Below are 15,839 nucleotides of genomic sequence, written 5' to 3' on the forward strand. Positions count from 1 at the left end.
AAATATTAAAAAAAAAATAATTAAAATAATTTTATAATATTTGTCATACTCCCATACGGGTTATGAAAGTAATAAATTTAGAATAGAAAAAATGGTTATGTGAATTAAAAAATAATATCATTATAATAATTAAAAATTATAGAAGATAAAATATATACATATTGGAACTGTACATCGTAGGACCTAAATAGTGTAGGTAATAGGTGAAGGTAGATCCCCACAGTTGCATTTAAAAATATGTTTGTTGAATAACAATATACTTTTTCTTTAGTGAGGAAAATAGAATAAGATATATAGATTGTATAAAACATAAACATTTATTAATCACAAAAATATTTTCGTATAAAGTTTTGAAACATTATTTTTTAAAGTAATTATCACCAAACAATAGGTACGTATGAAAAAATCATGCTTAATAATTATAAGTAAGTTGTTAATTTTTTTTTTTATAAATGATAATTTCACAATATTTATGTTAAGTAATTTTAAACAACTATTTTATTTTATTTCTGTAATAGTTTTTTTTTTTTTTTTTTATTTAGTCCGAGTATTATACTTGTGTTTACTACCAATTCGACTAGTGCCAGAGAAGAAAACGTGTACATACTACTAAAACTTATAGTATAATCATTAATATAATTCACCACATCAATTTTAATTAAATCATGAAAAACGCGTTCGTAATTAATTATACATACGTATTAATAAATCGTGGTTTTAAACACAATTTTTAACAATAAATCATAGTTTTAGATATATACCTAAGTTTTAATAATGAGTAATAATAACAATACCTAACCTAGTGTAAATTATCTAATAAAAGTAATTTATAATAAATATTTTAAGCAAATTATTTAATGCAATATATATATTTATAATACATTTTATAACTAAAAATAGATCTTCCAAAAATAAAATATTAAGACTCAATTATTATCACATGTGGACCAAGTGGTGTTATATTAATTAATTAATAAAATATTAATGATTTTTTCGTACTGTTTTTAATTATTGATTTCCTTAAATAAACACTAACTTGAACAAGTAACTTTTAACATTGTTTTTTGTGTACTATGATTATAGTATTATATACATACATAATAAATATATTGTGCAATATTTAAAAGTTTATTTTTTTTAATAGATATCTAAAGTGATTAGAATTTTCATTTTTTTATAATTTCCATATTAATACAAATTAATAGCAATTCATAGCAATTAGAAATAATAATTTGTTAACTTTATTTGATTTTACATTATATATAAATATATAATATATATTATATATAAAAGTTTTAATTTAAAAATAAATAAAATTTTACATATTTATTATACATGCTTTGTTATTTTTCAATTTCGGGATCTGGAGCATTTTTAGCATAACCAAGTTTTTGTAACACCTGTTTGATATCCAAATATACTGAAGGATCTTCTATCGTACCTGATATCTGAAACAATATGTAGATAAAAATATATTATTTAGATTATAGGCAGGTACAATATTTGTAGACGGTGACTACATATTATTGTTATTATATAACATCAACATCTTATTTACGGCTTGGTGAACTTTTTGGTAGTAATTCGTTAATATTATATTACTTACGTTATTGTCGCTGTTATTATATTATTAAAAATTAAAATCTCAAAAGTCCTGGAAAAATGTTTGAATGTTATATTGTTATTCATATATTTTTATTTTTAAAATAACTAGGAAGAGATATAGTTAGACATCTGACATTGATTATATTTTGTCTAATACCCATTATTAAGTGAAGTGCTTTAGGTTTCAAATAGATTAAACAAATTAATCAATGAAATTAAATAAAACAAAAAAAAAACAACAATTAAATTGTTACGAGTGGTACATTTTAAGTTTTGCATATTTGATTAACATTTCTAAATGGATATTGATAGAAGATATCATAATAATATAATATAATAGTAGGTACCGAGTACTGAAATAATACTATTTATTAAATGTATTAAATGGCTGACTTACAATCACTTTTTTTCCACTAGCTAAATTCGATAACGATTTCCTAGCTGTTTTTCCCGATCTCGTTCTGGGCAAACCTTGCACAGGCGCACACAAATGGAATGACGCAATCGGTCCAATTAAATCTCGAACGTTTTGTACGATTTCGTCGTTGATGTCTTCTTCTTTTTTACTGCAATCTAATTTCATTACGTTTAACTTATATACTTTGAAAAATGTCCGACAAAAATGATTGACCAACTTTTGTTTTTGATGTAAAGACATAGAGGTATTTCTCCTTTCGTAGTCTCCGGGACGCCGAATACGGCTGCATCGCCAACGTCCGGATGAGATAGAATTACGTCTTCTAATGCAGATGTCGACAGCCGATGTCCGGCCACATTGATAACATCGTCGTCTCTGGCCGTGACGTATATATAACCGTTTTCATCGGTGTAGCCAGCGTCCATCGTATCGTAATAACCCTAATGTAATATTTCACAGTATCAGTCATGCGTCATGTGTTGGATTAAAATTCGTATAGTTTTACAATAAAGTTATTGAAGTATGTATTGATAAACCGTTCGGGGGCTTTGTACAAGCACGACATGACTCCTGGTGGTAATGGGAGTTTGACCACGATTCGACCCAATTCCAATAGCTGACACGGACTACCGTCTTCTTTTAAAATTCTCACTGAAATTATAATTCATTTTAATACATATAAGAAGCACATTTCTCTGTACAAGTAGTATAATAATATTCTGTGTTTGGCATTTGTACATTTTATCAAAATCAAAAATTATTATGTTTCACATGATCTCAGTAAATTTGTATATAAATTGCATCACTTGACCAACTATATTCTTAAAAGTTACCATCATATCCGGGAAACGGCATTCCGGCAGAAAACATAGGAGGTTTTAGATTATGTCCAAATCCCAGACAAGTAGCCGTGATTGAATGACCAGTTTCGGTTTGCCACCAGTGATTCAAAACAGGTACCTAATTAAATAAATCGAAGTAAAAAATTGTATTTGGCAACTTAAATACCTAATATATAGTTATAATATGTATGTATAGTTTCATAGATAACATTTGTTTCAAACTTACATTCAGGACTTTTCCAGCCCAAGCCAATGTTTCATGATCACAATGTTCTCCAGCCACAAATAGAGTTCTTAGCCTGGAATAAAATACATTGTAAGTTAAAAACTGATATTATATCATATTATATTATAACTTACGATTTAGTGTTATATTTACTACCAAATTCCAAAACTGGGTCTTCTCTTCTGATGACCCTTAAAGCAGTTGGTGCCGTGAACAGTCCATTCACTTTATGGTCTTGGATAACTCTGAGATAAAAACAATTTTTCAAATTACACATAATATTATACGTGTTTTACATTGAAATCGTATGTTATAAAAATACGCCTAATAATATAGTAGTATGATAATAATAATCATATGAGTTTTCTAACTTAATCAGTGCCGTATAGACAGTAATTTAATATTGGGTGGGTGGTTATCATAATAATTACATAGTATGCAATAAATAATAATAAATAGGTACATTTATATACTTTCCATGTTGTAAGGGGGGTTTAAAACCCTATACCCCCCGTGTCTACGGCCCCGCAATGAATTAGTTGAAATTGTAACGAGTATTTCCGGAATAACATTAGTTCATAATATAAGCGCATGCAATTAATAAAATATATAAAGTATTTATGATGCATAGGTGTTTCATTGATTATTATAGATAATACAGTAATCATTTTGTTTATACATACATCTAAACTAATTTAAATTATCTGTAAAATCAAAGACGATTTACCTAAAATATTGTCCAGGATCAGGTGTCCTATCCGGTTTACCTTCATACATAACTGACGTGATTCCAGCGCAAAGCGGACCGTAACATATGTATGAATGTCCTACTACCCAGCCCATGTCGGATGCAGTCCACCAAACGTCATCTTCCGTCATACCATAAATGCAGCTCATTGTCCAGCATAATGTGGCAATATGTCCACCAGTTGGTCTAACGATTCCTTTAGGTTTATCTAAGAGATTAAATGTATATTAAGTATATTACGCTAAAATTAACTTAAGATATTACAATAATGTGATGACATAGAAACACGTGTCAAAAAAATCATTGACCATTTTATTCAAGTAACCAATGATGTTTTCACCTACTGTTATACGGCTACTAGATACCTACATAGATAGTATAATATATAATATATACATTCAAATGTATTTCAAACGAAATTATCAATGTTTTAATCAATTAGTTGTAAGAATAAGTTCCTCTGTATAATAGTCTGCAGTAGTCTGTGTGCGTTGGTAATAACCTAAATCAGTAATATAATCAGTTTTGGAAAATTACTGCACAACATTTTAGAAAGTCCAAATATTTTATAAGCTTACAATATTTTTAAATTATTGAATTACACTATATATATACATTTTTTGAATTAAAACGATGTCTTAAACAACTGTTTACTCATATTGTTTAAAAGCAATATAATATGCAACGCAAATAATGAAATTCGCGATTTATTGTTAAGAAAAAATTTCTTTTAAAAACTAAAAAAAATGTTTACAAGAACTTAATATGTTTTTGTAAATTAATGTATTTCATTATTTCAATGTACATTATTATACATTGTTTAGAAAATATAATATAATGTACGTACCTGTAGTGCCTGATGTATACAGTATATAAAGAGGATGATTTGCTTCCACGGGCACACATGGATGGTGTTTAGCTGTCGACAATGCATCGGACCAAAGTATATCAATTCCTGGAGTTAATGGAGAAGGTTCCATGTTTGGTCTTTGGTATATAATGCAATGTTTAGGTTTTTCTGTTACCCGGTCAAGAGCAGTGTTTAGAATATCTTTGTACCTAGATTTGACAGCACGAAAAATTATTGTTTTCCGTTCATTTTCTTTAGTAGGTAGTATAATTTTTTTTTTCAAATACCTTACTATTTTGTTCGGTTCGATCCCACAATTAGCTGCTATTATAACCTTAGGAGTAGCATGGTTGATACGTGCACAAAGTTCACGAGCTGCAAATCCTGAGAAATATAACGCATTCCATAATAATAACTATAGGTATGTGTTAATTTGAAAACGATGCACGTACTCTATTAAAATTAATTGTTCCGAAATTTCCTATAAGTTCACCTAATAAGTTTCTATACAAGTTTTGAGTCAACATAAATAAGTTCATTTTATTTAAATATTTATATTAAATATGTAACTGGGATGATCATAACAGTAGAGAATACAAAGGTACATGCCTGACTTCGTCTTTATTTTATAAGAATATTTTTTCTTTTTTTGTGTTTCATAAGACCTCTTTAAACGTTTGTCAATATTACAATTAACAGATACAAAACTACGTTTCCTTTAAAATTACCTTTAAGGCTTTAACTATCAATTATCAGATACCTATGTCACTAAAAAATATTATCCAAATTCCTTTGATCGCGATTCTGAGTGTCTACTCACTACACGGTGTCTCAATAGTCAGTATGTATTATATTTTGTATAGATTATTATGATATTCATAAGAGAAAAATATATTAGGTACATACATATGTTTTTTAATTATTTTTATATATTCTTACCCATACAATTTATCGGTACACGTAATACTTAGGTATAGGTACATTAGCCTTGGTATTATTGTTTTAAGCAATATCAGATTATCATAGTTTATCTTACCTCCGAAAACCACAGAATGAACGGCTCCAATGCGAACGACAGCCAACATTGAAATGATAGCTTCGGGTATAAGAGGCATATAAATCAAAATACGATCACCTTTTACTACACCAAGATTTACCAAAGCACCAGCTAACAATGATACCTTCAAATAAAACAAAAAATATTTTATTCTTATACCTACGGTTTGTTTTTATTTTTTAGTACAAACTTTTTCATATAGATCATCGTAAGTAATTTTTGTCACAGATTCGGTCACAGGGCTATCATGGATTAAGGCGACTTTTTTACCCTTGCCTGCCTTGATATGACGATCGACTGCATTGTAACACGCATTTATTTCTCCACCGACAAACCTGAAATCGATAGAAAGTATTAGCTTTTACTTTAATTCGTATAGATGATATCGTTGAACTAATCCATCCAACGCGTAATTTAAAACCAGTAAATAAGGAACTATATAGATATATTTATACATGTGACGGGGGACGGTGTGACCGTGTGCCTTGTGGGATATGGCTACAGTCGGGCGCATACTTGTTGCTTCCCGAAGTTAAAAAAATCGATAATTTTATACAAATTGCCTACAGGCTATAAACGAGTTACCTCCCGAGTCTCGACGCACCTTAAACGAAAATGGTCTAGTAGGCACAATAGTACGGCTGCCGCCCAACGCCCATACTCTTCCGTAGTAACACAACAGTCCAATATTTTTTTAGAGTAATTCACTGATATGCGTGTCTACAGTGGCAGTCTAGGGTGCCTGGCCTATCCCTGTAATTTTTCAAAGGCGCCGGTCAACCGAGTTTTAAGTTAGAAGGGTTAATACTTTTGTTTAAAAAAAATAGATAATTCAGACTTTTTTTCAAATTATAGAAATATTTTATCGGGGAGGGGTGCTTTATAACTATGGCTTTGGGTATTTAGGGCTTTTTTTGGTTCATTATTAAGGTAGCGCCGGTTATCAGCTATAGGCTGCCGCTGCGGATGAACTATAGTCACGCCTATAATATTCACTGTAATGACCTCTGTTTTGTATTGACAATAATAGCTGAGGAAATGTCATTGAACTAATTTTTTTAATAAATCACCGCATTCTTAGGTTAGGTATTTTATTATTCTAAATACGATTTTCAGCTGATATTTTTCTTATATACTGTATTACAAATAGCTCAAAATATATTACGCTTAAAAAGTAATGTACATTATATAGCAGGCAGGTACATTATACAACACTAATTTCCTAACAAATAACGTACTTATATACCTAATACTGTTGGCTGTGTAAATGTGACATGCGTTTACTGTCTAAAAAGAGATTATACCATACTATCTAATATAATTATAATGTAAACGTTTAGCTATACCGCTCATAAACTGAAATGTTACAAAATATAAGAAATATTTCTAATTAAATTTATGAATAAGTAAATATCACGGAAACTTATATTATTAAGATCTATGACGACAGTAAGATACAAGGCTTTCAGGTTTTTTAAAATAAATTCACGATTCAGTAAAATTACACATATGGGTACTTAATTAGCAGTTCGCTGTTATATAAATACTAGGAATTTTTTTTCGAATGCGTTGATTTATCACTGACTTCCAATTTAATGTTACATTGTTACAATACATAATATAAGTCCTTCGCTGGAGTGACGGACGGGAGACTAGTGCACGATACCTAATTAGGAGTTATCCTGTAATATTTTTATTTTCTTATATAATAATTTGGTACCCACATTAAAGTTTTATAATTTAATATATATAATATATATATATTTTTTTTCTATTATTTAAACCCACGGCAACCATTGGGTGGTATATATTGTATCAAAAGTAAATGTATAAGGAAGCTTTAAACTATGCAGACATGCAGTAGATACAATAGGTAATATTTGTAGATAGCATACGACACCAAAAAACTTTATATAATTATAAACATTATAATATATAATACGACACGTTACCATCTTGTTCGTACCTTATAATCAGGCAAGATCAAAATAATTTAAACCTGATACCAAAACTCAAACGAATTTTAACTTGCAAAATGTTAACCCATTCTGATCTCTCACATAACAATTTACAATTTAAAATGAAAAAAAAATATCAAACTAAAGTAATTAAATATCTAAAAGTTTTTTTGGCGTAGGCGCCTTCTGTGTAGCGTATTTATAATTTGTGTACATTATGCAGGGTATAATAAGTGAAATGTTATATATTTACTACCTACTAAATAAAAAATGTATATTATTTCAAACGTAATATGAATTAATTTTCAAACACAATAATGTTTTATGACTTTATGTAAGTATTGAGTTTTTATAAATAACAATACTCAATAGATTGTTTGAATAAGCACAATAATGGAAGTACCTATACCTAATAATTATTGTTTAATCTCCTACGATATAGGTATTATTTGATTATTTGATTATTTGATTATTTGATTATTTGATAAAATATATTCATAAACATGAATCCTATCATGACTTTGTCACTTTTTCATTAGTGATTCTCAACCTTGGGAGTTGGGTCAACCCTCAAACCCTTGGGTATTTTCTAAAAATCCCAGGACACCCTGCAATAATAATTTGGGTTTTATAAAGTTTTTTTATTGAAGCTTCGTAAGTTAATATAACTACCTACTATAATTTAGAAAAAAAATGAACAATTCGATTTCAAACACAAAAGAATTATTGTATATAGTTATAACTTATAACCAAAGATTCTTTTACTGTTTATACATAAAAATATATTATAATAAACACTTTCTGTTCTGGTTTATTAAATATAAAATAATATAATATAAAATTATAATTCAATATTGAACAGTTAGTTGTTAGCTTGGCATAGTAGCGCACCTCGACCAAGCTCGCGGCAACCCGGTTGAGTATCACTGGTTAAGATTATAATGTTGTTATTATAATTCTGATATTATAGGTAAGTACTAGGTTTTTATAATATATTTGTATTTATACAAAACTATAAAGCACTACTTAGTGATACCTATTATACCCATTATATATTATTATATTATGCCTATACATAATTTACTATATATCATTTCGTAAAATAAAAAAATAGAAAAATAGAAATGTTGAATTATTTTTCTATGACAAATACATACAATAATAATGAGATAACAATCTTGCATTCAGTCTATAATCACATGAAAAAATAATTAAACTATTTTAATATTTACCAATCAGTAAGAGGTTGAGCATTATTGTCTAAAACTTTATCCCAGGGCTTGTACCAATCGACAACGGCGCCGACTTCAGCCCAGAAACCTTCAGGGTCTTCTAAAGATCGACGGTATGCTTCTTCATAATTTTCAGTCTTATTCACTAAAATAACGATAAATAAATCGTACACTCTTAATACGAGAATAATATAGTGTTTAAAACAATAATATTGTAGTATAAACGAATAAATTATTACCATTTTGATTTACGCGGAGTGATTTGTTTCGATTTGGTACCATATTGTTGTCCACGTAATTATTGTAAGCTAAATTACCTGGTCAAAATATAAATAATAATAGAGACTCAAATTTGTAACGCTTATGAAAAAATAATTGGAAAATATATATATACTAAACAATAAAAATAACAAAACACAGAAACAAAATGTAAGTTATTACTTCAACGTATAAATAAATACACAGAATTTATGACAAAGAAAGACACTCCTGCGGGTAATTACAATTAATTTTCTTTATTACACCCACAACTGTTATTTAAAATAAATAATTAACATTAGAATTTAAAACAAACACATTGCAATTTTAAAAAAAAATGTCGATACTAAAATGATTTGAAATGCGGCGTTTAAAGCTTTGGCAGTGCTGTTCGATTAACGACCTTTGTTTCGTTTAATTATTTATAATTATATGTAGATTAATTCAAATTTGTAACAGACGGTTAATGCCATGTATCTAATTTCATTGATGAGTTAATATTTACATCAATTGTTTTTATCATTATGTAAGAGAATTAAAACAAGCGAAAAGCCTTAAAAAATAATGTCAATATTACATTTATAATATATAAATACGTAAACTATTTGGATTAAAATATGTTTAATGGTTCTTTTCCATTAATTACGATTTTTTAACGGAAAATGTGTTTGGTTTCAAAACTATTTTATCCTATATCAATACAATATACATGTGTCTACTTAGTTTCACGTTTAGACCGTAATGGTTTATTCCCAATAAATTGACTGGCAACAAAAATGGCTATAGATTTTATATATTTTTATAGTACCTATATATTATTTAATGATTTCATTTTTTTTTTTGATTTGTTTTTTTAATTAAGTCATAAAATCATGTTCGGAAGTTTTACCAAATGAACTCGATGCAAAATTATACGTGTAATACAAATGGCCCCATTTGTAATTATAATTCAAACAATCTAACTCACATCCTGGTATTGTTTTTGCCCTATGACATACCTACCACCATACACGATGTGTATTATGTAATTTAGTTAAAAATAAAACCTTTTTATAAAATAAATTCCTATATTCTTTGTTATTATTTGTAACTGTGCTCACGTTGAATAATATTATATATTATATATTATTTATTAATTATGCAACGACAAAATGAATTGTTTCGTGTCCATGAGTTATGCAGGATCTTTTTGTTTCATACTTTTGTGCGTAGATAGGTATATACCATGGCAAGTAATATCATGTACGAATATGTATTATTTGAAGTGGCCTTTTTAGATTACTATTTAACGAAAATGTTATGTGAAGATAAAAATTTTATCTGTTATAACGTGTGCTAGACTAAATTTAACTGTACAAACGATTATATTTTTATGTATACATATTGGTAGGTGTTATAATTAATTCGAAATTGTTTTATCAATTCGCTGTAACAAACCCGATACTCTCAACTCCCATTTAGGTTCTTTTTAATGTTCTGTGATGCATTAAATATTTAAAATGTAAATCAATTATAAATTTCAATAAATTATAGAGGCACACCGCGTAGTTCCACAATTAAAATATATTATGTTTCTATAGTTCCTAGGTGTTAAATTCTCAGAATAGATGTTAACAATAAATTATTGTTGTTATTCGGGTAGGTACATATTTTTGTGCACCAGTTGCGCCGAGGCTCATTTCAAGTCTTGTTGCAAAATTATAAATGTACCTATAATATCTATAGACATCCACCATCAAATTTGTTTACACATCTACGAGCTCCTAGGACTTCCTCTCCCCAATTAAAACCCTTACATAATTACATATATTTACTAACTATATTAATTAAATAGGGCATGTTGAACCAATATTACGTATAATTATAAATTACAAATAATTACAAATAAATACAAAATCATTTTTATGAAGGGAGTACTAATTGTATTTATTAGTTCCTGTACTCTAGAGTACAAGACCTATTTATACGTTTATGCCATAGGTGAAAATGGGGATCTTAAAAAAAAAGTTATTTTAAAAGTATACAAATGTTGTAGTTTTGTTTTTATATAATATGTTCTTAAAAAACAACAATTTATTTATTTTAATTATATATTTATGTGTTTAGAAAAGTCACTGTAATGGATATGTTACAACTTAGATCTGAATTCAATGATATAAAATCATTGTATACGAAGACTATTCTGAGAGAAGAAAGCCTATAATATACTTGGCTCATAAAAATTACTGTGGATTTACGCTTAATTTTATTTTTAATTTCTACTTAAAAAAACTATTGGGGAACATTGTATTACATTTTCAAGTTTTTTGACCGGGCGAAAAAACTTTTATCGGCATCAATGAAAAAAAACTAATAAAATCAAAAATTGCATAAGCCTAAATATAAATAAACAACCTCAACATGAGTCAAACTATTTTGAATGGTATATAGAAAATGAGAATTTTAGTATTAAAAACGTTCAGTAAAAATCGCATGTATCTACGCCCTACGGTAATTTTTTTTAGAGTTACACCAAAAACCAGAATCGCTTTTGTCAAAAACCGATTTTGCGTAAAAATTCCCATTTTTCCTTAATTTTTTTCTCCTGCGCTTTTGAAAACTACTAGGATTTATAACCTCCTGAATGCACCTGGGTACTAGACTCACTATCCCGCTGGAATGGGAACCGAAGTTGAAAATCATAGCTTTGTTTCGACAATTTATCGTGTACACGGGCACAAAAAAAAAAAAAATTAAAAAAACGGGGAAGTTGGTCATTGTAATAGATGGTGTTACATTTTTATTTTGTTTTTCCCGGTGCTTTTGAAAACTACTTTAATTTTTTTACTTTTGACCCCCCAAATTACCAACTAGATACACTTTCTTAATAGAAAAATTGTTGTTGAAGAAAATTAAAGCATTTTTACTGTCCTGAAAATGTGATGATAGACACAAATAAAAAAATTTAAAAAAAAACATATCATTGTAAAACTAATACATTCATTGCTCTGTTCAAAATCTAAAACACATAATAATTGTAAAATCAATTCATCTACTCAGAATCTAATTAATAATTGAACAGCCGTTTTAATTTTAATATTAGGTTCAGTACAAATATCTGATTGTTAAATTAAAAATGTGTTAATAGTTATTTTTGAGGGGTTGTGGGGGCCTCCGTGGCTTTGGTTCATTAGACAAATCGTAGCCCCCCCCCCCAACTTTTTCAATGGACTTCCGCCTATGGTTTACACGCCAGATAATAAAACTCTCAATGAGACTTTTAGTTAGATCTTAAAATAATATAATACAATTATAGGTAATTTGTAAATTTAGTTAGTTACATAAAATAATAAATAGTACGCTACAAATACGTAAATAAATAACTACTCAGACAAAACTGGGTTACTCGACTAGTTAACTAATTTATAAAGTGTGGACCTAAGGTGCTGTACAGGGGTCCAAACCCACCACTGAAATTGTTTTAAAAAAATCGAAAAATGTTAGCAGTAAATTGACTACTGGCTATAGTTATTGACTATGTTGTACCAGAAATTGTTTTATATTTATGTTTAGTTGCGAATTGCGCCTTCCCTGTTACACACGTATATCGTACGCTCCTATAATAAATTGTTGTGATCCCGTTATCATTTCGTGTTCGAATGTGACAAGTTTACTACCAAAAATTTCAAAATCGCCTAGCTTATAATAATATATAACTTATATAAGTGCGAGTGCGCTCAATGCGCGTCGTTTTCAAAATGTTAAAAAAAAAATTGTGCGTTTAATACCAATCAATTACCGTTTATACGCAACAACAGTCGTCGCGTATCGCTGCAACGTGCACGACGACCTTTACTCTCAAGATAATATGTCGCGGCCTCCTAATTTACTATCGAAACAGAAAAATAAAAATAATAATAATACACAATCTACTCATTTAAACACAACTAATGATCATGAAGACGTTTTCGAAAATATGGACTCCGATTCGAATAATTGGACTTTGGTCCAATCATCAAAGGATGGTAAACGAAATCATTCTAGCTCTTCCGAACAAAACTCTCCGCGAACACCGGGGAGTAAAAATAAAAATAAAAAGTTTTTTTTTCCGCAAATCGTTACGAAGTACTATCACCAAATGATCACGAGCCAATACTCCCAACGACTGATACAACTAATAATAATATTAAAAAACCTGAGGCATCCCTTAACGTTGAACCTAAGACCGCTTTACCCCCACCAATATTCTTAAGACTACTACATGTTACTTTTACTGATCTGTGCACTAAGCTCATTGAGATAATTGGTGTCGACAATTTTCACTGCAAAGCGCTGGCAGACCGCCTCAAAATAATAACAACCAATCCAGACTCATACAGAACGCTGGTTCGCTTCTTTAGAGAAGAAAAAGCCGAATTTCACACCTACCAGCTCAAAGAAGATAAACCAACTCGAGTTGTCATTCGAAATCTTCACCCAACTACTTCACCGGAGTTAATCAAATCCGAGCTCGAACAACGTCTTTTTGAAGTCAGGCAGGTCTCAGCCGTCCTGCATAAAGTAAATAAAAATCCACTACCACTAGTGGACCTTGAACCAACCAGCCAATCCAACGACATCTTCCAACTCTCGTCACTTCTCCACACAAAAATTAAGGTGGAGGAACCTTATAAGCCTAAAACTATTAGTCAACGCACTAATTGCCAAGTATACGGACATACTAAATCGTATTGCGGCTATCCAGCTCGATGCGTTCGCTGCGGTGGTCATCATTTTATCAGCAGACTGTCCGAACACCCGTGATGCCCCACCCAAGTGCGCTCTCTGCTCTGGCGATCATCCATCAAATTACAAAGGCTGCACCATCTATAAAGATCTACAACGAAGAAAAAATCCAAAATCAAGTAACCACTTATCTAATAATTTTAGCTATAAAAATACCTATGTACAAGATACCCACACAGTGAAAGCCTCCACAACGCACCCTTCAGAGTCGACTCCTACCTACGCCCAAGCTACTTCCAATTCTCATTCCAATCATACGGTACCTTCACCTGCTCCAGACATAAACAAAATAATGTCAACCTTCATTGGCGAGTTTAAACAATTAATTAATCCTTTAATCGCCCTACTAACTTAAGTAATCACAAAACTTCTAGATTAAAAATATGTCATCTCCTACAAGCAACTCACTTCTAATTCTCCTATTTAATGCTAATGGTCTCAAAAATCACCAAAATGAATTACAAGTAGTACTACAGGAAAAACGTATTGATATTGCTCTAGCATCAGAAACGCACTTCACAAAGTATTCCCATATTCCCATAACTGGGTATAATCTTCTAAAAACCAACCACCCAGATAATACTGCGCATGGAGGTGCTGCAATTTATATCAAAACCTCCCTGGTATACCAAACCCTTCCTAACTTCTGTCAACCAAATTTACAGTCTTGTGCCATATTAATGTACCTCAACAACATACCGACCACGATATCTGCAATATATTCTCCACCACGACATAATATGAACTTTCAAAATTACGCAGATTACTTTAGCACTCTTAGCCATAATTTTATTATAGGCGGTGACTATAACGCCAAGCATCACAGCTGGGGCTGCCGCACAAACAACCCTAGAGGTAATGTACTTCACAAGTTCATAACTCAGAAAGGCTACAAGGTTCTTGCTCCCCTTGGACCAACTTATTGGCCAACCTCACTTCGCAAAAAACCAGATATACTTGACATTTTTGTTTCCAACACACCGAGCAACATTCACTATACGACTAGTAACCTGCTTGAACCTAGCTCGGACCATTCCGCTGTCCTTCTAACTGTTAGTGCTGCCCCTCCAATTCGTTCCTGTCCACCAAAGCTTTTCCACTCGACCACTGATAAGCAAAAATTCCATGACTTGGTTAATCGAAACATTAACCTTAAAATTAGTCTTAAAACCACCCAAGAAATTGATGATGCCATTAATAATTTCACGAATGTTATTCAAACTGCAGCATGGGATGCTAGCACTACACACAGGCAGCACTTTAATCACGCCCCTTCGATCCCTGAATATATTCGTGTATTAATAGCTAACAAACGCAGAGCAAGGGCCCTATATCAACGATATCGCCTCCCATCCCTCAAGTGTAACTTCAACAACCTGGCTAACTCTCTAAAAAAAATTCTTTCTAGTCACAAAAACCAAGCACAAGTCAACTACCTTACAAATTTGTCATCGAAAGACGGTAGCCTTTGGCTAGCCACAAAAAAGTCCCTGCAACATCAAGCTCCGAATACTCCGCTAATAAACCCGTCCGGTGGATTAGCATCTACAGACGCTGACAAAGCTGAATTGTTAAAAAATCACCTAGCAAAAATTTTCACGCCACATTCTGATATACAAATTCCTCAACACACAGCTTTAGTTAACAGATTTCTCGACAGCCCACTTCCACCTACTCTTCCATCGAAATATTTTACTCCCAACGATATTAAAAATACAGCCTTAAGAAATCCCCTGGTTATGATCTAATAACTGCGGAAGTTGCCAAATGCCTCCCAAAAAGAGCAATTGTCCTGCTAACAGTTTCCCTAAGATTAGCTTACTTCCCACAACTTTGGAAATTTTCAATAATAATTGTATTTCCAAGACCAAAAAAACCACC

At 30.5% G+C, this 15,839-nt stretch overlaps 1 protein-coding gene across 1 annotated transcript; it reads right to left on the minus strand.

Moving 5' to 3' along the window:
• Positions 1 to 294: 294 nt before the first annotated feature.
• On the minus strand, positions 295 to 9,915 carry LOC132952811 (acyl-CoA synthetase short-chain family member 3, mitochondrial). The gene is made up of 15 exons (XM_061025249.1): positions 9,378 to 9,915; positions 9,176 to 9,253; positions 8,937 to 9,081; positions 5,937 to 6,081; positions 5,726 to 5,870; positions 4,977 to 5,073; positions 4,687 to 4,898; positions 3,819 to 4,047; positions 3,226 to 3,336; positions 3,092 to 3,164; positions 2,857 to 2,983; positions 2,529 to 2,674; positions 2,241 to 2,463; positions 2,003 to 2,178; positions 295 to 1,448 (listed from the first exon to the last, which is right to left on the minus strand). The coding sequence occupies exons 2-15, from the start codon at positions 9,216 to 9,218 to the stop codon at positions 1,344 to 1,346; spliced, it is 1,977 nt and encodes a 658-aa protein (XP_060881232.1). The 5' UTR covers positions 9,219 to 9,253; positions 9,378 to 9,915; the 3' UTR covers positions 295 to 1,343.
• Between the last annotated feature and the right edge of the window lie 5,924 nt (positions 9,916 to 15,839).

The sequence above is a fragment of the Metopolophium dirhodum genome, chromosome 9 (assembly GCF_019925205.1).
Source record: "Metopolophium dirhodum isolate CAU chromosome 9, ASM1992520v1, whole genome shotgun sequence".
NCBI lineage: Eukaryota > Metazoa > Arthropoda > Insecta > Hemiptera > Aphididae > Metopolophium > Metopolophium dirhodum.